The sequence below is a fragment of the Meleagris gallopavo genome, chromosome Z (genome assembly GCF_000146605.3).
Source record: "Meleagris gallopavo isolate NT-WF06-2002-E0010 breed Aviagen turkey brand Nicholas breeding stock chromosome Z, Turkey_5.1, whole genome shotgun sequence".
NCBI lineage: Eukaryota > Metazoa > Chordata > Aves > Galliformes > Phasianidae > Meleagris > Meleagris gallopavo.
In genome coordinates, this window is record NC_015041.2 from 65168858 (window position 1) to 65181065 (window position 12208).

Consider the following 12208-nt stretch of genomic DNA (forward strand, 5'->3'; position numbering starts at 1 on the left):
TCTTGCTTACTCAACATGACTCATTAAAGTTTTTATAACTTTAAAGTTTTCAAGGTCCCTGATACTACTGAAGTTGTTAGTGAAACTTATCCAAGAAAAATTCCTAGGGGATTCTAAGATGAAAAAGAAATGTATAAGGTGCTTGAATGTAGGAATGAGCTGAATTTCTGCATTTTGAAACATAATGCTGCAAGCAGTTAGTACGTTAAATTGGATTCCCTAAAAAACAATAAAAAACACACAATAAAACACATCTGAGTGATAATTCTTCACTGTGTAATTATGCAGTGTCTTATTTTAATACTCAACACATATCTTTTCAGTCCAAGATTTCTTTATATGTGGCCAAATGCTCGCATATCAGTGATGGGAGGGGAGCAGGCTGCAACTGTTCTAGCTACGATAGCTAAGGACCAGAAAAAAAGAGAGGGAAAACAGGTAAGTCTTTCATTTGTGGTACTGTCATTATCATTTACTTCTTCACTGAGGGGGCTCACATTATATACCTGGGAAGTGTGTTACGGAGATACCAGGTGAGCTGTGGTTCTCCTAATGCCATCTAGTACATTGACAACAATGAAATATTTGTGAAATGTTGTCATTTACGTCTTATAAATGTGAAGATCATTCATGACATTTCTTGCCTTTGATGAACAAGATAAGCTTTTCTTACATCATCATCTTATAGGGATTTTTTTGCATGCAATTATTTATCTACCCAAGATTAGCAGCAGGGGACTCCCACTCCCCTACACCCACTTGGGAGTATGAGGAACAAGTGAGAATAAAGCATCTTTCCATTCACTTCTGAAGTAGGCAGTTCTGTAGAAATCTGATCTTCACATCATTCAGTGACTGAGAATAACGAGACTTAAAATAGCAGAAGCACGGGGAGGTTTGAAAAAGACTTTGACTTCCTTAATAATTATAGCTAATAATTATTGGTATTAGTTCAATAATATTTTCTGGTTTCTCCATATAATCTTCTCTGCTGTGATTTTTAAATTACCTGGCTTTTTTACATTATTATAAGGGTACATTAGTGTACATTAGTTTGTTCCATAAAAAGTGATTTTACTGCAGTGTTGTAGAATTGCTTTTCTTACCAAGAGCAGTTCCTGAGAATAGTGAAGCAGTTACGTACATTTCATCTCTGGAGTTCTTTATTCTACTCTTTATTTTGTCTTTCTGTGGATAAAACATACTCATCCTTCTCTCTGTCTGTCTCACTTTTCAAGTCCCTAAGATTGATCAGGTGATATACAGGAGGTCTGTGAAGATTGTAGTCATGGGGAGACTTGGAAGTATTGTGAATTACAGTAGTCACCACTCTGGATTATTAGAGAAACACAGCAATGTAGTTTTTCTGATGCTAATCCCCATTTACTTTTACACTCATTTAAGTACCTTAATCTGACTTTATCAGCTAATAAATGTGACAAATAAATGTGGTGAAATGACTTTCTTTCTGCCTATCTATTTACTTTCTTCTTCCCATTCATCCCAGTTTCAAAAAGTAATTCCACAACCAAGTATGCTAGATCTGTAACTGCAAGACAAAAAAGTGAAAAAATTTTGGAGCAGTTATTTCAGCAATTTCTTCTTGTTTGATGCTGCATATAAAGCTCTGCTGCCACTGCGAAAGAAAATATTAAAGAATGTCTTTTCTGTGCTTGTTGATTTGCCTGTTTTGTTACAGTTATCTAAGGCAGATGAAGAAGCCTTGAAGGAGCCAATCATTAGGAGGTTTGAAGAGGAAGGAAACCCTTATTATTCCAGTGCTCGGTAACATGAAAATGGCTTTTCCAAAATCTGATTATAATCACAGGACATAATAATAGCTTTAAATTTTAGTGTTGAAGGGCAGGTAAACAGAGCACTCTGGAACAAAAATTTAGTTTGATGTGCAGGAGTGCAACACAACAAGCATCAAATAAATATTTTGTCTCATCTCTGAGACTTTGTCCCACAGTCTATTTCAGAATAAGGCAAGCACTTGCAGGAATTACTACACTGGTTCTGTAAGTAATTATATGATAAGGAGATATTCTGTAACCAATCTTCTGAAACATATAATTCTGTGTATTTTGTACTGGATAAATTTTATCTCATTCTCTCCGCTTCACCTTTTAAAATCCATTGAAGTGTACTGAAGGACTCCGTGTGTGTCAAGAGAAAGTGGGGTTTGCAGGCAGAAGAAGTCAGTGAATACCTGAAGCAATGTGCAGATCATGTAGGTGTACACTGGGTGATAGGAATTCAGTAGGGCATTAGCTCATGGGTGCGTGTTTGCTGAGAAGTCTATTATGGTAGTCCTCTGTAGCATTTCATGCTCTGTTTTCTGAAATACTGTAAATGCCCTGGAGTTAGGCTGGTGAAACAGTGGCATCTTGGAGTGTTGTTGCCTGTGGAAAATAGGTTGGAGGCTTTTTTGGCCTCTGTGTGTTACTCTGTGCTAGTTTCACGCCGTCTACAATAACCATTCTGCTTATTTTTCTGGTTGTGGTATATTCACAAGCCAGTTCTTCATAGGGTCTCAGCTGTTTCTCTCTGTTTGGTGCTGCGATGGGCTGTGTATTCTCAGTAAGGTAGTGTGGCATCTGCAGTGTAATTCAGGCAGATTTCAGAAGTTGAGGTGTATAGCATGTGGGTCAGTGGTTCAGGGAAAGGTTTTGTCTTCTCTGTGATCTCTGTTTCTGGCTGAGGTCTGTGTGGTAGTGTTGCAGAAAGTCATCATGAATATTTTCTTGAAATTATAGGTGTAAGTGCAACCTCCCACTGGTACTGAGTTTCTTGGGGTTTTTGCATATAGTCAATTAGGATAGCTTTGTGAAGTCCTAATTCTTTATTGGCATGAACTTCTTAGTGACATACTGTTTTTGGGTTTTTTTTCCCTAATCTTTTTAATGGTTTTATTTTATTTATTTATTTTTTTTTTTAGGATTTCCCACAAATTTAGATGGTGTGCTGTCTCTGTTAGTACTGTTTGACAATGAAGCCTGGTACTTCTGCCACAAAACCTTGTGCTACTCCCTGGGGAAAAAAAAGGAAAAAATGGAAGCACATATTGTCATCTTTTATAATTAGATTTAAGGAAAAGAATTTTCCACTGAAATAATAACATTAAAAAAAATGAGTCAATCTGTTTATATTTAAAATGAATCCCTATCACGAAGGAGGAAATGAAAGATCTCAGTTTTCTTATATTTTCTCTTTTTAATATGTTCACTGAAGACACAGTCATAGTCTCTCTGTAGTCATGATTGAGAATAATTGGATTCATTTAGCATCCAATATATTCAGTATAGTGATGAAACAAAACTTTGTCCCCTCCCAAAAAAACTACAGAGTATTATAATGACTTGCAGCAATAAATTCACTTGTAGGAATAAGGTTAGGATTTTTAAAAAGCAAAAACGTAGGTATGAAACTTGAGTATTTAATACCAACTTCCAGCTCTCTGTAGACCAGGTTTTGCCAATTTGTTCCCCATGCATCTGGTCATTCTGTAAAGCTAGGTTGCAAATCCGTAAGCACTTCATTCTATAACCCAACTTTGCTAGGTGTGAGGAAATACTCTTAGCAGCAGGAGGCACGTTCTTCACTTAGAAAGAGCAGGGTTGTTACATACTGCTGCCTGTAGCTTGGAAGGGCAATGTATGTGCTCTTGCTGAAAGCTGACTGAGAACTAGCTTTGATCTGGATTGCATCTTGTCGAATTCTTGTGAAGCTCCTGCTGCACTCAGGATAATAAACCCAACTGAGCTGCAAAGTCAAATGTCAGAGCTGGCATTCCTCTCAGACTGACCTGTCTAAAAGCAAGTCAAGTGAAATGCCTCTTGTGACTGAGCACTTGTGAGAGTGGTGAGTGATTGACCAGTCCAGGTTGGTTCTCTCCGTCTGTCCATGTAGGTGTAGGAGCTTTTAATTGCTCTGTGCTGTCTGGTAGAGATAACTGGATCTATTGATCTATTCTTGGGCTTTCTGCCACCGTTTCTTGACTTCCTGTGAGTGCTGCTTTGTGTGTACCTTTTTCTTTCACTTGTTGCTAATTCCGAAGAAAGATTTCAGATCATTCACGCATATATTCTTTTTTAACTGTGGAGTAGACTGCACAATCAGAAAGAAAGATTCAAGGTAGGATTACATTGTGTCATGTGCACACCAAAATAGTGTACACAAGGGAGGGATTTTGCACCATGGTGGCAACCTGTTGTTAGCCCACGTGAGTAGTGCTAATTGAGCAAGCATTTGCTGTAGATCAGATAAAAGATTATTCCCTTTGCTCTAAAGGGATCCCAAGCTTGGTTTAAAAAAAAAAACAAACCACAACAGTGAACTGTGAGCCGTGTCTTATTGTATCTGTTTGAAACTGGATCATGACAGCCATTGTTTTGTCAGACACTAAATAGGTTTTAGCTTGGAGAAGAGAAGGCTCCTGGGAGACCTCATTGTGGCCTTCTGATACTTGAAGGGAGCGTATAAACAGGAGGGGGGATGGCTGTTTCCAAGGGTGGATAATGATAGGACAAGAAGGAATGGTTTTAAACTGAGACAGGGGAGGTTTAGGTTAGATATTAGGAGGAAGTTTTTCACCCAGAGGGTGGTGAGGCACTGGGTCAGATTGCCCACGGAGGCTGTGGATGCCCCATCCCTGCAGGCATTCAAGGCCAGGCTGGATGTGGCTCTGGGCAGCCTGGTCTGCTGGTTGGCAACCCTGCACATAGCAGGGGGTTGGAACTGGATGATCATTGTGGTTGTTTTCAACCCAAGCCATTCTGTCACTCTATGATTCTGTGACTAGATCTCTCCACCAAAAAGACAAAAGTTTATTGGAGAAATCTCCAACAAACAGCTTTTCATTATAGAGAGGAAAGGAAGATAAATGAAAATAGAGCCTGCTTTCTTCTACTGCTTGGATGCAGACAGTCTGGAAGCCTTGCTCATACTGTCTTCTTGCTAATTTATGGGGACTTTATCTCACCTCTGATGTCCACTGAGATTGATGTAGCCCTTCCAGTTGACTTCATTGGGCTTTGACTCAAGCTTTGAGCTGTAATAATAAGAGGAAAGAAAATGCCTTAATGATCCTAAAATACAGGCAAATTTTCTTGTTTACTCTTATAAATATCAAATTGTTTCATGTGCAGAATGTCAATTCTGTTCCCCATAGTTGTATTTTTTAATCAAACTTTAATGAATTATTTGATTAGAATCTTACATACTGAGCAGTCTCAATTAACAAAAGTCATTAGGCAGCACCATTGTAATGAGCTATATTAATCTACTTACGGGTTTCTAAAAGGGGTTTCAGCAATTTGCGCCATAACAAATTACGTGATCATTTCACTTTTAGGGGCTGTTCATTTCTTTTACTCACAGTGTTTCTATTATGAATGTTTTATGAGTGTAGATGTGACTCATGTTCTAGCAGTGGGATTTTAATAGGTTGTTCAATTATTAATGTTTCATCCCTGTAAAGGATGTAGTTTTGTTTAAACAAAGAGAAGCAGAAGCCAGGGGTAACCATCTGAAAGTGGTTTGACTTTTATGCAGCACAGAACCTGATGTGTTTGTGGATATAAGTTAATTGTGTTGCTATGAAAAACAAATCTGCCATTTTAAAATGTGCCTCATGTTTGGCTGTGTTTATTACAGCAGTAGTTACTAGGAAGTTGCAGCATGGGAGTATACCACATGAAGTGGGTGATCCTTTTTCATTCAGTTCATCTCTGCCCTCCCCAGCCCTCAGCACATTTATTAAACACTCCTAAAGAAGTATGAATTACTTCATTTAGTTTCAGTCTTCTTCATAAATAAAAAGCTCACTGCAGGTGTTCATTAAAAGCTGTATTTCAGCAATGTTCTTGTGCTCTGTTGAGGGTGAGAGGCTCTTTGCCTGGCAAAACACAGCAAAGATGGAAAGCTGTCAGTAGTGTCTGGTGGTGCCTCGAGATTATTAGCACATACTTAGAGACACCTTCTTGTCCTGTTTCTCTTGAGAGTAGGCTCTTAGTTTTGAGAGAAATGTCCACATTATAATGTTTTCTTTTTAATTGGATTTTTTTTTTTCAATTAATACTCAAACAGCAGGGAATTTGCAACTGGAAAATTCAGTTAGAAAGGGATGATTGTGCTTTCTATAATGAAAAGACAGTGTTTAGCTTCCTTTTCATGACCCTTTCCTGTAGTTTTAAAATAACAACAGTTGAGCACTTCTTCCAAAGACAGAGAATAAAACAGTAGACATGACAGCACTGCAGTAAGTTCAGAAAAGATGGAAAATAAGTCTCATTAGGAAAAGATAGGATAAAAGAGGAGCATCACTGTCTTAACTGAAGTACTGTACCTGTTCTTGCAAATCCTGGTTAAAATACTTGCATTTATAAGGAAGGCTTGACCAGCATGGTATCTAGTTTAAATGTCTTACTGAGGAAGTAGTAGATGCACAATATTTATAGTTTTCTGGCCTACTGGGAGTTTTGGCATGGCTTTTATTTTGGGTAGGATGTAGCTGTGGAGAAGTGACGCAGCAAGAACTTTAATTTTTGGATAATGCCAAAGAGATTGTTTCCAAGGGTTTGTGAATTTGGAAATCTGATGCTGGCCTCAGGATTTTGACACAGCATGCATCTATAGTTTAATTGTCTTCAGAGCTATAAAAAGAAGGATATTACCTTACTCTTGTTTAGAAATGGACTTCAGAAGAATAAATAGGGCAGATACTGGAGGTGCTTAAAATTAAGCAGTCTCTTTTAATGATGAAGGTATAAACACATTAAGCAAGCTTAATGGCAGCTGGATTAAGATGAATAATGTACATAATGATGTGACATTCTCCTTAAAATACTAGTATCTTTAATAGAGGAAGATAATTTCTTGAGAAAAGGTCATTTTCCACGCTACCCTAAGTTTCTGCTTTCTTCTAGCTGACAGATTGCACAAAATACTGCATACTAGTCCACTCCATTCATAGTAAGGTGAATTAATGCCATGACTTCTTGTATAATTTGTCTCTATTCCTTGCTGTTTACTGTAACTGTTTTCAGTTTTGTGTGCTTTGAAAATATACCTGCTATGTATGTTAATTTTTTTTAATTATTGTTGTTTGTCTTTTTCCTAGGCTGTGGGATGATGGAATTATTGATCCAGCTGATACTAGACTGGTTTTGGGCCTCAGTCTCAGTGCAGCACTAAATGCACCTACGAAGAAGACAGAATTTGGGGTTTTCAGGATGTAACCTGAATGTATGCTAGTCAGAATTACCTCTGCATATTTTAACGTGGACTGGAGAGTGAAGTTACTTACAACATTGAAGTGTTTTAAACTGGTTTAAGAAATAAAGGCTTATACAATGCTGTTCTTGATGGAAGTCTTAATTATATATTTTCACTGACTGCTCATCGTACAGGCCTTTGATGTCTTGATACTGATCTGACACCAGTCAGACATAGTACTTGTAGAGCTCTGCATTGCTCAGTTCATGAATAAGCTGCAACTTCTGGCATTAAGTTAAAATGTTTGATGAGAAATCATTCATCATTCACTAATAAATCTGCAAAATATGCTGCATACTTGCTGCGTATCAGCTCCTTCATTTTGTTTAATTTCTTCTTTCTCTGTCTCCTACAAATGCAAAGCGTTCTTGCAATCCAACAACCAAAAGTAGAATCCACATTTTCTAGTGAAAAAATTTTGCAAAAGAATAGTGCAGGAGCAGTAGTCAGGGAGTTCAGCACAGCATGAAATTATGGATTTCATGCAGCTGTTGACATCTTGCCCTTTCTCTGGCTTTCATCCAGAAAACATTCCTCTCTGTATGATACCCTGTAGTCAAAACAAGGAGAGAATCTGATGGATGTGAAACTTTTTTTCTGTAAGAGCTGGAGAGAGTATGCTACATCTGTGTGAGCTGCAGGTTGCTGAAAACACGTCTGAAGATGAAGGTTGGCTGCTGAGATGTTTCAGCATCTTAATACAGTGATGTGATCCTCCAGGCAAATTCCAGGTTTAAGAGACGCAGCAGGCTCTTCAAATGGGTCAATACTTGACCCAGACAGAGCACTTGCCTGAATCCCATTGACTTTGGGGTTAAGATGCTGGAGTGCTTTGTTAAATCGTATTTATTTAGTGTAGTTTCTTGCAGTGTAATAATTCTAGAGAATTCAATGCCTGCTTTCTCTTGTGTTCCTTTTAGAAATGCTGTACTTTGCAGAAACTAAATGCTTGACATCAATTGTGCCTAGAATAAAGAGGCAAATACTGTGCTAACTGGGCCTCTAAAGGTAGCTTTATCTAGCTTGGTCCTACGGTTGTCTGGATACCAATTAACTGCTAAATGGCAGAAATACTTTTGATTTACAGTCAAATACTAAAATAGGTTAAAAGAGCACGGATGGAAGTCACAGAATCACAGAATTGTAGGGGAAATGATCTGGTCCAGCCACCTGCAAAAGCAGGTTCTCTGAAGTAGGTCACACAGGAATGCATCCTGGCAGGTCTCAAATCAGAGAAGATGACTCCACAACCTCTCTGGGCAGCCATTTCCAGTGCTTTGTGACCATCAAAGCAAAGAAGTTCTTCCTCACGTTTGTATGGAACTTGCTATTTTCTGGTTCTTGCCCATTTTGCCCCTTGTTCTGTAGCAGCACATCACTGAAAGGAGTTCTGGTCCCATCCGTTTGGGTCCTGCACTGTAGATACTTACAAATATTTATGAGATCCTCTCTCAGTCTTCTCCAGGCTGAAGAGTCACAGGTCTCTCAGCCTTTCCTCGCGTGGGGGTTGCTCCAGGCCCCTAATCATCTTTGTGGACCCAAGCTGAACTTTCTAAAAGTTGCCTTTTTTGAACAGAGGAGTCCAGAGCTGGACACAATATTGCATATGAGGACGTGGCCTCACAAGAGCAAAGCAGAGGGAGAGAATCACCTCCTCCAAATCGCTGCTCATGCTCTTTACAATGCCCCCCTTGTCACCACCTTTGGCCTTCTTGGTGACAAGGGCACACTGCTGGCTCATGGCCAGCCTGCTGTCCACCAGCACACCTTGTCCTTCTCCCTCAGAGCTCCTATCCAGCAGGTCAACTTGGAACGTGTACTGGTGATGCTGTTACTCCTTCTTGGGTGCAGGACCCTACACTTGGTCTTGTTGAAGCTCATCAGGTTCCTCTCTGCCCAGCACACCAGTATGTTTAATGCTTGCCTGTGGGACGAAGAATACTGCTAAGGAGTAATAGTCCTACATAGAAAACTAGCTGTACTCTTTCTAGATTTGAAGTTCCTTTGAACCCAGGAGGGGAGAGGCAGATCTACTTCCTAATGCCTGTCTCAGTGTGTTTCTGGCACAATCCAAAAGTGAAGATGAAAGTGTGAGCAAAGCCCAGTACACACTGAGCTACAGGGTATGCCTGTACACTCAGAGGCCAGTTTTCCATCCCTGATTTGATTGCAAACCAATTTATCCAAAATTTAGGGTGTTTGGCACTGCTAAAAAGGTTACTTCTGTAGGTCTGCACAAATGCATCCTCACTGTCATGCTCACATGCATGTTCTTACGCTAATTACACAGCAGACTGTGAGAGTGCAGGATACTGCAGTGAAATGGCAACAGTTGCGTTTTGGTATGTAATTCTCATTCTCATCGTACCATGAGAGTTTGTAAAAGTTGTGTTGGGAGTTGCCCCAGGATATCTGTATCCTGAAAATACGGTGTCACAGTTGCTGAGTTTTTGAAATATCTTTTTAAATGCCCAATTTTCAAATATGTGTGTGAGGGAGAAGGAAGGACTCAGACTGTGAAGCAATTGTTACTAACAGCTTCCAGTGAAAAAGTAACACATTATTTCCTTCAACTGTGGTGGAGTCAGCAGCTCAGGCATCCATTGTCTGTCTGCTTTAAACTGTGGGGTCATCTTTCCCAGCCTCTTACCCTCAAGGTCCCAAAAGTTGGCTGATTTTTTTTCATAGCTTTAAGTGATAATTTAGGAATAATATTTTTGACTCATGGAATATCCTGAGTTGGAAAAGACCCACGAGGATCATTGAGTCCCAACTCCTGGCTCCAAATAGGACCACCCAACATCCAAACCCTGCGTCTGAGAGCTGTGTCCAAACTCTCCTTGAATTCTGGAGCTTGGGGCCATGACCACCACCCTGGGCAGCCTGTTCCATGCTCACCACCCTCTGGTGAAGCACAGCCTGACCTTCCTCTGGTGTAGCTCCATGCTTTCCTTCAGGTTCCATTGCTGACCTTGCTGACCCCAGAAAGCAGAGCTCAGCGCTGCCCTCCCTATGAGAGCTGCACCTGCCATCAGGGCTCCCCTCAGCTCCTCTGCTCTGGGCTGAACAAACCCAGGGACCTCAGCTGCTCACTGTGTATCTTGCTTTTGTTCTGATGCCATTTTTTAAGTGAGGTAAGTAATTTTCCAACTTGGAGACAGTAACTGCTAATTCCTTAGATGCAGATAGTGGAATTAGGTGTGTTCAGGAGGAATTGAACCTCTGGCAGTGCCAATCACTTGTTAAGACGGAAAGAATAGTTATTACATTTATCAACATTTTTCCCTCTAAATATGTGTACAAGCCAAGTCAAAACATGTTTCTGCATAAATAAGTTACGTCTGCATTAGTAATACCTATCTTTGGAAACCTGTTAAACAAATGAAATTCATCATCATGGGCTTGTTAGCATCCTATCAGCATGCTCCTGTTAGGGGGAGATGCAGAGAGAGGGAACATCACTGAACAACAATGACGCTATGAATCACTAGCAATTAACTATGCCCCATTGCATAGGAAACCACTTACTGAAAAAGTTTTTTCAGCTTAATATGTGGTGCCTCACAGGAAAGCACTGGCTATGTGATGCACGTTATGAATAATGGCACTCTAAAGGCAGAGATTGGCACTTGTCCCTCAGGAGATTTGTTTTCCCATGCCTTCACCATAGTTGATGATGTTGGTAGGCGTATTGATGCATGGGCAGTATGTTATTATATAATTCTACTTCCCATTGCCATAAGATCTCTTGTGGATATTCTCTGGAGGTAGTTGTTAAACACACCATTAATAAAACATAGCTGTCACTTGGGAAGCGTAAGATTCCTAACAGCAAAGACACTTTAAGAAATGTGGACAACTGTCTCCAGGCTTCCTGTTACCTATTTTCGCTCCGTGTCACTTCTTCACTGTAGTGAACTCACAGCGACTCACACTCACAACTGCTAATCTGTTTACTTACTGGAAAGGACGATACCGAAGAGGAACAAAAGAAATGGCTGCACAACTTGAAGCACACAAGCTGTGGCAGACCAGGACCTCAAGCTGAGTGCTCTGTGCTTCTGCGTCCTTTCTGCTGGTCTCTTGTCAAGCATTGCCCTTCTGGGTTGTACACCTCCCTCCTGCATCTGAGCAAGACCAAGAGATTAGTTCCAGCACATTTGATAGCTCTAAGAGACATCTTTATCAGAAGTCAGTATTTGTGTATGCTGAGTTTAGAATCAGTTGTTCTGTGACGTCAGGTGTTGTTTCAAACACCACAGTAGTGGGAAGTGGAAAGCTCTGAATGAGGTGGGCTAAGCTGCTCCCTGTTGCAGGCAGCCAAGGGTGAGACAGTGAACTAAGGATGGATCATAAGAACGCCCTACCCAACCCAGTGCCATTTACACAAATCATTTCCCTTTTTGTTCTCATGGCACCTAGGAACGTGGCCAGGAACCTCTGGAAGCTACAACACGATAACCAACCAAAATCACTGGCAGTCTGCATAACAAATATGGAAGGCAGATGGTCTGGTGGAAGAGCACCATGAGGCATCCATGCTGGTTTCCAGGACTGCAATGAGATGAGACTGGAGCACAGCCTCTGTCCAATCTTTGCCTAAACTGAGAGTCAATACAATTTCTGAGAAGAACTGGATGCCCGTTCCCATTCCTCTTTCCTACTACTCTTTCACCTGTTTTGGGCTTGGTTTAATGTGAAATTTGTAGCCTCAGTGTTGTGTTAGTTTTTGTGTATCTGCTGCTCTTGTGATAACCCATCTCATACTCAGGTGGTACTTTGTGTTCCCACTACTCATCAAGACAAGTCTGTATTTCCAGCTGAAACAGATGTTGTCTTCCAGAAAATGTCTCTGGACTCTATTAAATTTGGCAGAACTCTAATTTGTCTTAGTATTTCTTTGCTGTTCAGAAAAACAAACAGTGGTATA

The 12208-nt window shown here is 40.2% G+C and overlaps 1 protein-coding gene across 1 annotated transcript; it reads left to right on the plus strand.

The window, feature by feature from the left end:
- Positions 1-293: 293 nt before the first annotated feature.
- On the plus strand, positions 294-7575 carry LOC100546777 (methylcrotonoyl-CoA carboxylase beta chain, mitochondrial-like). Its single transcript, XM_010726213.3, has 3 exons — positions 294-438; positions 1700-1785; positions 7124-7575. The coding sequence occupies exons 1-3, from the start codon at positions 340-342 to the stop codon at positions 7239-7241; spliced, it is 303 nt and encodes a 100-aa protein (XP_010724515.1). The 5' UTR covers positions 294-339; the 3' UTR covers positions 7242-7575.
- The last annotated feature ends 4633 nt before the right edge of the window (positions 7576-12208 follow it).

Bases quoted from the DNA above. Each gene is read 5' to 3' on its own strand.
- LOC100546777 (XM_010726213.3), top strand. From the start codon at position 340: ATGTGGCCAAATGCTCGCATATCAGTGATGGGAGGGGAGCAGGCTGCA. The intron at 439-1,699 runs GTAAGTCTTTCA...GTTTTGTTACAG, and splicing joins AAAAAAGAGAGGGAAAACAG to TTATCTAAGGCAGATGAAGA. The intron at 1,786-7,123 runs GTAACATGAAAA...TCTTTTTCCTAG, and splicing joins CCTTATTATTCCAGTGCTCG to GCTGTGGGATGATGGAATTA.